General features: G+C 53.3%; 1 protein-coding gene across 1 annotated transcript; it reads right to left on the reverse strand.

Moving 5' to 3' along the window:
- Nucleotides 1–303: 303 nt before the first annotated feature.
- On the reverse strand, nt 304–4,937 carry SIX1 (SIX homeobox 1). The gene is made up of 2 exons (XM_046647042.1): nt 4,109–4,937; nt 304–2,161 (listed from the first exon to the last, which is right to left on the reverse strand). The coding sequence occupies exons 1-2, from the start codon at nt 4,666–4,668 to the stop codon at nt 1,867–1,869; spliced, it is 855 nt and encodes a 284-aa protein (XP_046502998.1). The 5' UTR covers nt 4,669–4,937; the 3' UTR covers nt 304–1,866.
- Between the last annotated feature and the right edge of the window lie 8,835 nt (nt 4,938–13,772).

The raw sequence follows: 13,772 nt of genomic DNA on the forward strand, positions 1-13,772 counted from the left end.
TGACTTTATAAGTAAAAGTGTCTACAGTTAAGCACAGTGACTCTTTCTCCCTTGAATTCAGCCAAAGCCATCTGACATTAAAAAAAAACACACAGAAGCTCCTAATAAGAAGGCCTTAATCCTCCCCCTACCTCAGTCTCCTAGATAAGGACAAGAAAGATAGGAAAGTGTAACAAAGAAGTGAATGTATTAATGGTGACACTTATGGATGGGGAGAAATCAAAATTATGAAACTGTCATGTCAGAAAATAAATAGACTCTCTCTAAGGAACAATATTTTACAAAGCACAAGCAAGCCAATCCTGTTATCCTGAGTAGAATTTTAATAAATAATGCCATTTGTTTCACTAATTTTAAAAGCTAAATACAAAGATACATCATTTTTGCCCCAGGCAAAAATAATATGGAGCCTACATGGTTACTGGGATTTTTCTGGATACTCTCCGGCAGCGTTGCAGAGCTCCTATCCTGCTGGTCTGCTTTCTATTTGTACAGATTAATTCACAATGTTGCTATCCTTGTTCGAGTTCCCTTTTTTCCCCAAGCAGATGAATTATTTTACTTTCACAGTCTTGTCATAAACTTGTCAATACAAAAGAGCTGAGTTAACAGACAAATGCTGTGGAGAAGAGCTAGTGGTAAACAAAACTGCATATCTAAATAATAAAAAAAATAAATATCCAGAGCTAAATTCACTCTTTTTCTGTCATATAATTAATTCAGTCACCACTCTTGGTTCAGGTGATGGCCTTCAAAGTACCCTGTAATTCACAGCCACCATTAAGTAAGAAAGCAAGAAAACTAGTTGGGAAAAAAAATAGGGCCCAATGACAGCAATACACAACTCACCTTTCAGAAAGAGAATCATACTCCTGGTGTTCTACTAAGTTTTAATTTAGACTGGTTTAGGTACAATAGAAAAGAAACCTGAAAACACATGCTGTTTTAGTAACAAATACCAGGTTGCCAGATTTGTCGAATATTTTTGCAAGCTATAAACTAGGAACAGGAGAAATCCTTAACAGGATAGGCTACAGATATGAAAGCTTCGAGGGCGTGGGAAGTAATGGCATTCAGGAAAGTGTTTTTTCACATTGGTACATTTTAAAAGTTTGCCATAAAAAAACCCAAGAAAACAAACAACAACCAAAAAAACCCCACCAAATCTGACAAAAATAGTTGTATTACTAATGGTCACTTCTATTTCTAACTGCCTCACATAGAGAGCATTAAGACATTTAGGCACTTGTTTTTTCCCCCTAATACTGTTCTTGCATTTTAATCTACATAAAATTGTTTAACACTAAATATGAAAAATGTAAACTTAATTTTTCCCCATCAAAAAAAGTTATAAGGTCGTATTTTTCCTATTCACGTTAAGAATGCAACCAGTTCCTCCCAGGCTGGGGGCTCCTATTCTCACTATTTTGACTTCTCTCTCTCTCTCTTTTTCATTTCCTTTTCCTTTGCCCAAAAGATTTTTCCATAAATAAATTAAAAGGAAATAATTAAAATCCAGTTGATTTGTAATTCCCATCCATTGGAAAAAAAAAAAAAAGGCTTCCGAAGCAGGCACATGGTTGCCCAGAACCAAGACTGGGTGACTGGGGGCTTTTGTTTGTTTGGGTTTTTTTGTTGGTTTTTTTTTTCCTGATCTGGGAGGGGAAATGCAAGAGTGGAAAGAGTCTGAGAGAAGGCGGCGACTAAGCTTGAGATCGCTGTTGGTTTTGAGTTTTAAAAAGATATTTGTGAAAGTCCACCATTCCTTTATGCTCAAAGAACCCCAGACACAAGCTGCAAAAATGTTCCTGATTTCTATTTACAAGTGTCCCCAGTCGCTGCTTCGAGGTCCCAGTCCCTCCCCACTTAGGACCCCAAGTCCACCAGACTTGAGGTGAGGGGGCCCAGCAGGGAGTCCTGGAGCTGGTGCTGGTGGGCTTGCAAGCCGTGGCCGGGCTGCGAGGCTGTGAGGCCCGGGAGGGAATAGTTTGAGCTCCTGGCGTGGCCCATATTGCCCTGCAGCAGAAGGACCGAGTTCTGGTCTGGACTTTGGGGAGGTGAGAATTCTTCTTCTGAGCTGGACATGAGCGGCTTGCCCCCTTCCAGAGGAGAGAGTTGATTCTGCTTGTTGGAGGAGGAGTTATTGTTTTCGGTGTTCTCCCTAAGAAATAGAGGACAACACCATATGGTTAAAAAAAAAAAAAAAAGGAAATTAAGAAAAAAAAGTGTACGACGGAGAGAGGAGAGCTGGAAGGAGGAAAGGGTCATTGTGCAATCAGTCATAGGCCCAAATGGGGGAGCTCTGCCCTCCCACCTAATCCCAAGGGTCCCTGGGTAGGTGAGGAGGCACCGGAGACTGGAGAAGCTAGGAGCAAGGGACAGAGCTGTGGGGAGCCGGGTCCTCCCCTCTTCCAGAATTTAAAAAGCCAGATCAGCAGGACTTATTTGAAACGCACAAAAATTATTTTTAAAGTTTCGTTCAAGCAGTTATTTTTAAATACCTGTCAACTAGCACCACATTTAGAAGTAACTAAGTTTGAAAATCTTCCAACAAATGGTTGTTGGCAATGAAAATGATGGGGACAAACAGGGCCCAGCGCACAGATGTTTGGGGTGAATCAAGTCAATTGTTCTGTCCCCATCTGAGGAAACAATTAACCATCGAGTTTCCCTGTCCCTGCCCGGAGGTTGTGGTTTCAAAGACACAGGACAGGTCATGGGAAGTGGTGTCCAGAGCGGCCCAGTGACCTGAGTAAACACAGGGAGCGCAGCCAGTCTCTCCGATTTCATCAGGGAGTGGGCCCTCAGGCCTGGCTTACAGGACGGCCGCTTTATAACTCAAGTCTAGCTGCAACCATACTGTCCCTGTCCCCGTGTTACTCGCTCAATCCTTAGTCCCTCACGGTCCCCTCTCAGGCTCCCCTCGCACAGCCACAACAGCGCACCTTTCCCAGCAGGGGCGACTTCGCGGCCCCGCACAGCCTGTGAGCGGCTCGGGACGCAGGACGTCGAAGCCCTCGGCGCCTCCGCTCTCAGCGTGCTCGCCATCCTCCCCAGCCCGAGCGGCCGCCCGTCTCCCCTCTCCCCCTTCCCTCGCGGTCTGCGTCTCCCAGAAAGCCCGGTTCCGCCGGAGTGATCGAGGCTCTGTGCTTTCCCACCCAGAGGGGAACTCGCAGGCAACCTCTTGGGCCCCCAGGCTCGGAAGCGAACAAAGGAAAGCCAGCCGGCCCGGGCGCTCTGGTTTCCCCAAACTCCTGGGCTCCGGGAGCGCTCTCCCGCCGCCTCCCCGGCGCTCGGCCGCGTCTAGGTCGAAAACCATACAGCAAACGCAGGGAGCCAGGCCCGGGGGTGTTGGCGCGAGGAGGGCGGAGGCAGAGACAGGTTAAAAAAATGTTGCCTTCTGAGCTCCAGAGAGAAGACCGACCGGCCGCGGCGCCCGGTACGCGCGAGGGAGCCCAGCGAGGGCGATCCTTTACGGACTTGGGGCGCCGGGGAGTAAATGCAGCGCCAACTCTCCCAAAGCTCTCCGTCCTGCGGATCTCTTTGGAAAGCCTCCTTCCTTTGTGCAGCTAGTGCAGGATGAAGCGGCGACCTCTCGCCCAAAAGGCTCGGAGAGAGCGAGTAAGGAGCGGCGCGGGAAGGGGGCAGCGCAGACGTCTTAGGCCAGCTCCAGCCCTCTGGGGAGCAGGAGGGGAGAGGGTCGCGACCCTCAGCCCCCACCAAACCCCTTTCCTGGCGATCGCAGTCAACACTTTCCTTCTAGTTGATCTAGAAACTCACTCTGCACACACACACACACCCCACCCCAACTCTTCGCTCCAGCCAGCCAGGAAGGCATAAAAAACAGACCTAGCGCCAGTATTTCCCGACACACACCCCAAGAAACCCACGCGCGGGCGCTCAAATCAAATGAGTCCCCATCCCCAGCACACGATCTCAGAGTTCATGAACTTTCGCTGCAGTGCCACGGAAGCCTGGGCGCCGCCCCGCGGACCGGCTCCCGCCGGCCGGGAGCACCCGGTGACGGCTGCCTGCGGGGGCGGGAAGGGGCGGAGGGAAAAGGAAAGCTTCCCGGGGTCGCCCAAGCAGCGGGGAGCACGCCGCGTACCTTTCCTTGGCCTCGGCGGCCCGGTCTCTTTGCCTCCGGTTCTTAAACCAGTTGCTGACCTGGGTGGTGGTGAGGCCGGTGGCCTCGGCCAGCTCCCGCTTCTCACGCGGAGAGGGGTAGGGGTTGTGCGCGTACCACTCCCGCAGCACGCCCCGCGACTTCTCCTTGAAGCAGTAGCTGGTCTCCTCGCCGTCCCAGATGGTGCGCGGCAGCGGGAATTTTCGGCGCACGCGATATTTGCCCACGGCGCCCAGGGGTCGGCCGCGCAGCTTCTCGGCCTCCACGTAGTGCGCCTTCAGCCACAGTTGCTGCAGCTTGGGGTGGTTGTGAGGCGAGAACTGGTGGCTCTCCAGGATCTTGTAGAGCTCGCGGAAGTTGCCGCGGTGGAAGGCGACCACGGCCTTGGCCTTGAGCACGCTTTCGTTCTTGTGCAGGTGGTCGCAGGCGGGCAGTGACCACAGGAACCTGCCCAGGCGCTCCAGGTTCCCGCCTTGCTGCAGAACCTCGCACACGCACGCTACTTGCTCCTGCGTAAAGCCGAACGACGGCAACATCGACATGGCTGGGGCCTGCCGGGGCGCACTGCCCGGGCGCACGCGGCAGGGAGCAGAGCCGAAAAAACAGGGGGAGGCAGCCGCAGGGAGGGGGGCGCGGCTGCTCCTAACCCCCTCCCTAGGCTTTCCGTAGGCGAAAAAGCGAGCCGAGATTTGAGGATGGGCGGCAGAGAAAGAGGAGGAGGAAGAGTGGAGCGCGCGCTGGAGCGGCCGGCTTACTCCGCAGCCTTTCGGGCCTCGCTGGCTCCGGCCTCCCGCCGGGTGGATGCTGCTTGTTGCCGGGGAACTTGGTTTCTGTTCTCCCCGCAGCGGCCTTAAAGCGCGCAGCGTCCCCGGCGCGCTGATTGGCTGCAGGCGGCGCCTATCCGGGGCTGGCCAGCCCGCGCGCCGCCGGGCAGGGCAGTGAGGCCGCGCCGCCCCGCGCGGGGAGGGCAAGGCTGTGGAGCCGGGGATAGGGAGTGGTGGGAGGAGAAGGACCCGGAGAGGTGGGAAGCGAGGGGGAGGGGGGGATGGGAGTGGGTGAGCGCGTCAGGACCCTGCAACGTGACCCCCCTCTCCAGTGTCACCTAAGGGCAGCCGCGCACATCTCTGCACAAATCAATTACTCCGGACCTTCTAATTCCCCTCCTCTCCCTCCGTACCCCTGTCCCTGTCCCTTGCAGGCTTGCCCTTTCCCGGTGAGCTCATATTTAATTACCTTAATGTTGGAATTAATAAATAATGGATTGATGAATAGCTTATGGAACGCGATAAATAATACAAGAGCAGACCAGGGCTCCGGGCTCTGCAGCCGCTGGAAGAGTGGCTTCTCTCCGGGCTGACTTCAGCTCCAGGAGCCAAACTTAATTTCCTCTTCCTTCCCCCCCGCCCCCCCCCCCGCCACCGCCCTCCAAAGGGCACAAATACTCCCGGCTGAATAGCGCTTCTCTCATTCTCAAAAGGCCGCGACTATTTGGGACCACGTGAGGAGCTGTTTAGAGCATAGTTGCTGAGCAGATAAAGATTCCGAGGGCTCATTTGTGATTTGGTATCTTGTCAAATGAGACGGTTTAAGCAGGCAGGCTTCTGGACTCAGTTTCCCCATCTGCGCAGTTGCGTTTGCAGAGACTCCTGAGGAACGCAGAGAAGCTTTACTTGCTATTAGCAAAATGCTTTGAGGACCTCGTAGGAAAGGCGCTGGATGGGGTGTAAATTAAATAAAACTGTGTCCGGCTCCAATAGCCGTCCGGTTGTAACATAATCTTTACCCTGCTCGGAGAGGGATACTACCCTCAAAGTGAGGACGACAGCGGCTCCAAGAAGATTAAATAAAGAGAGAGAGCACACATGAGTGTGTGTGTGTGTGTGTGTGCGCGTGTAGATTGCAATGCTGGCCTATTTTACTGCCAGAGAATGAGCGATGTCCTGCAATTCCAGTCCCATATCTGTTATTTTGTGTATGTGTGGAGACTGTTCAGTAAAACTGCACACACAAATGAAGCTGTAATTATCTTAAGCCTCATTTGCACACCTTGTTCCAAAGCAATTATTAAAAAGATTTTGAAAACAATTAGGGTCTCTAAACAAAGATAATCTATTGTCAGTAGCTGAGACTGGCAGGAGATAAGAACAATGCGCGGAGATAAGGGGAGCCAAATGGTGCAAGGAGAGTGACTTTATGACTATACTTATCTCTGATTAGATAAGTTCAAAACAGAATTTTAAGTACACTTCAAAAATGCTTTTGATTTAAATGCACCCTCTTAGTGAATGCAAAGAACAAACTCTAGGCTCTTTAAACTTGCTTGTCTCCTTTAAATATGTTTTGAGTCCATCAGCCAGAGCCCAGCTCCATTGACAGTTTGCACACTGAGACATAAGCAAGAGAAGGAGCAGCCCTGTGCGGCTTTCCCCTTGTATTATTTATATTGTTTTAAAATAATGCACCCAGTCCGGTGCACCCTGCAATGTACATTTTAAACTCATGAAGGGTTTCCACCTCCTGGCTGCCTCTCAGGAGATTCCAAGTAAAGGGAAGCTGCTTCTCCGCTGAGCTCCCAGACAATGCTTTTTACATCAGTGAAACTCTGCAGTATCTCGTGCAATTAGACCTTGGAAACAGATATTGATATTTCATTACGTTTAGGATTTTTTTTAAATGCATTTAATGGGTGCATATTATTTCAAAAGTTATTACCTATTACATGGTGTGCCCAATGACTTACTTTCTTAACTAGAACCTGGCACAGCTGAGCGCAAGCCCATGTGTCTGGTAATTTTCCCTCACCATCTTATTTTAGTGCTCAGGATGTTTCAGATGAAGTCTTAAGGAGCTGTAGTGTCCGTCCTGCCAGAAGGAATGTCTCTGCTTGGAACAATCCTTATTGACATGGCAGCTGTGTGAGGACCAGCACAGAGGCTTAAACTGGCTCTAAAAATCAGTTAATACCCTAAAGTCTGGAGCAAGTGCGCAGAATTACAACGTGTATGGGGGGGAGGGGAGCGGCTGTAAGTACAGCTACGTCTCTTAAAAGACAAACGGTAAGTTGAGCATGGGGTGTACTTTATAATTAAAAATTTTGTATAAGGAAATGAGGCATAGCCTGGCCAAGGAGGGCGGGTATAAATTCACAGGGGATGACCGGGAGCAGAGAGAAGGCAATTAGACACCGATGTGACCACCTTCATTTCGACTTCCTCCAGACCTCTCAACCCACTTCTTTTCTTCTCTCTTCAAAAGGAATGAGGACATACAAGCCGTTGGCGACAACTGGGAAGACAACTGTGTGGGTGCTGTGATTGTGGGCCCTGGGGTCAGTGAGAAGTGGTGCTCCTTCTCGGAGGCTGTGCCGGGCCGCCAGCCTTTCTCCTTATGTTTAATCCAACAGATCCCGTAACTAGAAAAGAAAAGTGCTATTCGCTTTGTACCATCGAGCCTACCTGCTATTTCGATCTCTTGGTCAGGGTAACCAATTGTTATAAATGTTAATTATTGGCTCGGATATATAAGGTTTCCCAAAATGGAACCTTTCACTGAAAACCACTAAAAGAGGTAAAATGACATGAATTTACAAACCACATAAACCAAATGATCCATTTTAAATCGCGCACAGAAAGGTTAGAGTTGTTCTAGTAACTTAAAACCTTTGCTGTCAATGCAAATCACACGAAAAACAGAGATGCGTCGGAGATTTAAAGGGAACGAGCAACTCCAGCTGCTGCCCCCGCCGCTCCGTGGCTCCCGAGGGTAACGCGGCTGGCGAGGGGCGCCCGACGCCAGGTTTCGGCTCTTCTGTGCCTCTGCTGCGCAGGTAATGGCCGGGTGCGCACAATTGGTCAATGGAAAGGCCAATGCGGAGGCACTGGTTGCTGCTGGGGTTTCTCGGCTGGGTTGACATAAGGCCTTGGTTCAAAAAACCTCTGACTGGGACCCACTTATTTCCCTTCTGGCTTAGAGCGAGGTGTTTTGGGGGCTCACGGCCTGCTTTCTTGGAATTACTTCGCCATCAAGAACGACAGCGGGGATCCTGCTCTAGCTACGTATATTTGGAAGGGAAAGGCAACAGTAGGCGTTTCTTTAACAAATTAGCGTCGTCGCTCTGCGGCAGTGCAGAGACTGCCCAAATCCTGGCTGAAGTGACAGCATCCATCTTTTTTCCTCTGCTTGGTCGGAAACTCCGGGTGCCCTCGACCCTTGGGATGCGGGGCTCCCCGAGGCCGGCGGCCGGAGCAGCCGCCCACCTGCCTCCTGGGGGACGCCGCTCCCCGCGAGGTCTGAATAGGCCGAGGGCTCAGGCAGGGCGATTTGCGGACCCGGAGAAGAGAAACCCAAAACCAGTCCATTAGTAAATGAGTTTTGTGTTGTCAAGGTTCTTTCCCATCCACTTGCTGTTCTGAAAAATAGATCACGTTTCGTTATCTTTAGTGGGAATCTGCAACGTGACACCGGATCCGCGCGGCCCCCGCCTGTCTCCCTCCCTCTCTTCCAGCCTGGCTCCGCCGGGCCAAGGGGAGCCGGCCGGCTTCCTCGGCTTATTTCTGAACAATGAAGATTTGTCTGTTCCCCTAATATATTTATGTATGGAGGGAAGGAGGGAGTTTTCTCCTGGAAGCGGGAAGCGCGCGAGCAGGGCCTCCCGCTTCCTTGGTGCGAAAACCCAGCGCCAGCCCAGGACGCCGGCCGGCCGCCCCCCGCCCACACCTGGACAAACAGAGCGGGCCGCGAGCGGCTGGCTGCTGAAAACCCCGCCGCCCCGCGCGCCTCCTGAATTACAGTCTGCACATTGTCCCGGGGTCAGGGAAGGGAGAGACAGAGACTGACTGAGGGACACCGCTGCGAGGGAGCTCAGAGTGAAGAGGGACAGAACTGGGGGGTGTGTATTTGGAGGGGTTACACTCTCCCTCTTTGTGTGTCCCCACGTCTGGTCTCTCTCTGAATGTGTGTCTTTCTCTGTGTCTCTTTCTATCTCATTCTCTCTTTTCACTCTGAAAGAAGAAACTCGTTCATTCTGTGTGAACCTCTGGTTCTCATTCTTTCTCTCTTATCTCTCTCTCACTCTCGCTCTTTCTCTCACTGTCTCATTCTTCTCATTGTTTCTCCTCTCTGTCTCTCTCTCCTCTGTCTCTGTCTCTCTCTCCCCTACCCCCACCCCTGGATCTCTGTATTTCTCTCTCCGGTTCCCCTCCCTCCCGCATGGCTCTGGGTGCCTGTGCCTATTTCTTTCTGCCCGGGACCAGGCGCTCCGAAGTTTCACAGACACAGCGTGCTGATGTCGGGCACCCAGGCAGCGCCGGGCGAGAAGACTCTGAAGTCCCGCCAGGGCGTCGGCTCCGTCAGCGGGACCCCGCCATGCTGAGTGGAGGCGTCGTCTAAGGGTGGCACGGGTAGGCGGAAGAAGGTGGGTTGGCCACCTGGAGGAAAAGGGCCGACTTCAATTGCGCTCTGAGAAGGCTCAGGCTCAGGGACTCGCCAAGCTCCAGACTTAGCCAGAAGACGCACTCAACATCAGATGCCAAGCACCTTTCTGGAAAGTGAAGGAGAGTGTTATAAGAATCTGTTCTTACGAATTTCAGATACCCTTGCCCCCTTCTCTTTATTAATATTGCTTTAGGGCAAGTTTACAAAAAGATACTCTCCAAGAGTCCTTGTTTTCCATTGAATGTCTAATAAACTTTTTTCTCAACTAATGTACATCCTGAATACCGCATCTGTCTAAGCTAAGAAGAATTTCCTTTTGGGAGGTGAAAGCCTGCAGCTCCTCCTGTTCAGAGGAAAGTGCTAGTGACAGTAATGCAGGGTGACACTAAATAAACAGTTAGGGTGGACTGGAAAGATGGAGTTAATTATCCAGTGAGCTGCGTTTCAGCCCAGACCATCAGGGGCTGATTTGTTTTGGCTCATAGTCGTAGGAAGGAGACAAACCACTCTCTTCTCTACATCTCTTAGGGATCCTGATCACTGGTTTCTCAAACAAAACAAAATACAAAAACCACTACCCAGGTATCACTGTTTCAATTAAAATTTGGTTTACTGCTCCTCTGCAGACTGCAAAAATGTCCACTCCCTTGCCCCATGGCCCTGGAGAGAAGACCCCAAATGGCCCAAAAATGCGCCCCCCAAATCTTTTTTTAGAGGCCCATTGGTAAAGAAAGTGGACATCCAGCACCCCTCCTCAGCTCTTCACTTGGACTCTTACAATAAGTTTATGTAACTACGTGTTTAGAAAAACTAAGGTGTTGGCCCGGTTTTCGCGACGGTTTTACTTCACCCCTCCAAAAAAATCAGGCTTCGTGGAATTTCAGATGCAATTAGATTTATTGTTCGCGTGATTCACTGACTATCCGGTTTCCTCAGGTAAGCCTGCACTTATATATAAATCCTAGTAACTTAAAACTTCTCCCTCCCCACTTTGCTCTTCCCTCCCTCCCTTCACTCTCCCTCCCCGCCACATTCTGATATTAATAATCCCCGGCTGCCCCTCTTTCCGGGTCATTACGGTACTGCTGGTCTCTAATCAATCCTAATGCGATGGCAATTGGAGTCCCTGATGACTGCGGCTCGGGTTTCTTGTAATGGCTCTACCACATTTTCCTGGACCTCCTTCTTTAACCTGAGATGCCAGGGGGACGAGTCCCTTCTCGGCTGCTGATTACTTCAAGATGTGGGGGCTGGTTTGAGCAGAAGGAGAAAGAGACACGCGCACAGCGTGGCTGCCACTGCGGGCTGGGCGGCTGGGGCGAGCAAGGCGTCTGTACGCCCGGCCGGCACCCGAACGCCTTTCGCTCCTCTCTCTCTCTCCTTTTCTCTCAATTTCCCAGGCCCAAACTCATCCAGGCGGACCGAGACGAAGATTCTAAAAGTATTTTTTTTGTCGTGGTGCAGAGACGCCTGGTGGTGCCTGGGCCTCTCCAGTTTTGGCAGGTTCCCACCCTGCAGCGTCCGCCCGGGCTCCCGGGCCAGGCCTGACCGTCGCTGAGGAGGGAACGCCTCCCCCCCGTTCGTCAGAGTCGGCTCCACTTTCCTCCTGGTTATTTTCTCCCAGTGCCATCCCCTCTCCCCAATTTTAGAGTAGTTGTCCCCCAGAGGAACTGGATTCCTCCCCATCTCCCCCACTGACCCTTGACCTCTCTTCCTTACCTCATCAGTGCCTGAAGCTCCCAACCTGTTCCTGACCCAAAACCGAGGCCAGAAGCTTAGCCGGGTGATGTTAGAATATGACCCCTTCTCTCCCAACCTCTGAGGGTTCATCGCTCAGAATCCTTAACCTCTAGGGACAAAGGCCCAACACTTCTTTCTGGCCGGTGCCATTGGGAGAGGGCCAAGAGTGGGCACTTGCGCCGGACCTCCCTCTCCCCTCCGTAATCTTCTGGCTCGCTTCCCCTACCCCAGGTCCAGGCCTGGCAGCGAGGCGATCAGCACGTTCGCGGCATTTGTATTCTTCCATTTCTCAGCCTAAAGCCATTTAGCGTAACCCGAGCCCAGGATAATTGCCACGTTTCTGCCGCGATACTTCTAAAAACAAGATAATGCTTCTGAATTGCGGAAGAAAGTACTGCCGACAAATTGGGCGCGGAGCGGCCGAGATGGATCGCTTTGTTAGGGGCGGCCCGTGGTTTGTGACTCAATTAGTGCACTTCTGGGAGCTGCCCGCCCTCTGCAGCCCGGTCAGCTCGAGGCGAACTCCCCCTGTGGCTCCCGGGCGCCGGCAGGGCGTGGGGGAGCACTTCGGGCCTGTACCTATGTCGGTGCAAAGCCACGCCGCGGGAAATGTTTTTGTATTCCCACACGAGTACATTGCTCGGGTTCTAAAGGATCCAGATTTTCGCGGACAGAAGCTTGACTGCCTCTGCTCCGGTATGAGCCGCGCGGCGTTTATCTGAAGCACGGTCCTCTGCGCTGTGGGGAAAGAAGCGCCGGGTGGAGGGTGCCGGGAAGGGGCCCACTCCCCCACGCCCCCGCGCGCCTCGCCCACCCACCAGGACCTGGACTTGGCAATAACGTTTGCAACCCTGCTGCTGTCTTTGGCGCAGCCGGCAGGGTGAGGCTTCCAGGCAGCCGGCGGACCGCGAGGGGCGCTTTTCGGGCTTGGAACGAGGCCGTCAGAGCTTTTCTTGCCTCTGCTCGAGTCCACCCGCCACCCCCACCCATCGCCCCGCATGCAGGCCGAGGTTCCGGGGAAGCCGCTCTGCCAGGTGCGCGCTCGCGGCCCCGCCCGCCGGCTGGCTGTGCCCAGCCTGGAGCAGCCGGGCCTCACCCGGTCCCGCCGCCCGCGCCACGAAGCCCGCCCAGGGGCCGCCGAGAGCTCTCGGGCGCCGCGTCTGCGCCGGGACGGCTCCGCCCAGTCGGGCAGCGAGAGGCTGGGCGTTCCGGCCGGGCCGGCCCAGCGGCTCGGGCGACAGCAGGCTTCGGACCCCGCCGCTCTCTCGGGAGCTTCCCCGGGGCGTTACTGGGGCCAAGAGGCGTCGGGGCGTGAGGAAGGAGAGGACAGGGCAGGGGACCGCAGGGCGGGAAGCAGGCGAGGGGAGGTCAGCGGAGCGGGGAGGGGCGCGGGCCCGCGGCGGGCGCGGCCGAGGACAGAGAGGGCGCTGTCTTCCTGGCAAAGGATCCCTGGCCCGGCCGGCAGGAACCGAAACAAAAAGACAAGAACCTCCGCCCAGCTGAGCGGCGGGGTGAGGGGCGCGCGGCGGGGAGGGGCTCGGGTGGCACAGCGATTCTCAGCCCCCAGCCCGGGAACCGCTTGGCCCGCCGCGGCCCTGCCAGAGCCGCTAGCCCCGAGTGGGACTCGCGGGGAGGGAGCTCCGTTGGCCCCTTTTGCTCTCCCCACAGTGGCCTTCCTTCAGGGTCATCCCTCCCTCGCTTTCTCCCTCGGAAACTGGAGGCGTCAGGGTGAGGTCGGCGACGCTTCCCTGGCGAGTGAGGCGCCCCAGTTTGTCCAAGGCGAGCGGGGGCGGCGGCGAGGGGGGTCCCGATCCCCTTTCCAGGAGCCGAGCCAGGTTTTGGGTTTCGTGAGTCCTGCGGAAGTAAAACCGCGACGCCAGCCAATCCTTCACATCGAAGGTGCGCAGCAAGTGGCCTCACCTGGTTTGGCCGCGCCTTGCCCAGGGACCAGAAGAGAGAGAAGACCCTCTAATTTACTGTCACCGATTGGCTGGACGCACACTTGGCGACCAGAGGGATCTGAAGACAACTACTATCAACCGTTTCCCACCCAAACCCACAAATCTAAAAACTCAGTTTATATTAATTCGCAAGAAACTGTTATTCGTCCATTCCAAAAGTACATACTTTTCCTCTGTCATCTACAAGGGATAACGTGTTCTCATCTTTCCATGCTCATAATAAATCAGGCAAAGCAAAACAGAAGGATCCCACACTCACTCATCTTCTGTCTTGAAAGGTCCCTCCGTATTCAAGGACATAGTTAAAGGCCCTTCTGGTTTGTACATAGATACTATAACCGATGGTCTCCTTACATGTCCGCCAACAGAGAATCTCAAGCTCCAGTCTCCCTGTGAATTTCCTGGGGAGTCGTGACTCGTCCACAGCCCTTCCAGCAGAATCCAGGTGGCCCTGTAGCTCCGCCTTTGGCAAGAGAGCTATTTCCTAGGAGTAACTGGGTGGGCTGCAGCCC

The sequence above is a fragment of the Equus quagga genome, chromosome 20 (assembly GCF_021613505.1).
Source record: "Equus quagga isolate Etosha38 chromosome 20, UCLA_HA_Equagga_1.0, whole genome shotgun sequence".
Taxonomy (NCBI): Eukaryota; Metazoa; Chordata; class Mammalia; order Perissodactyla; family Equidae; genus Equus; species Equus quagga.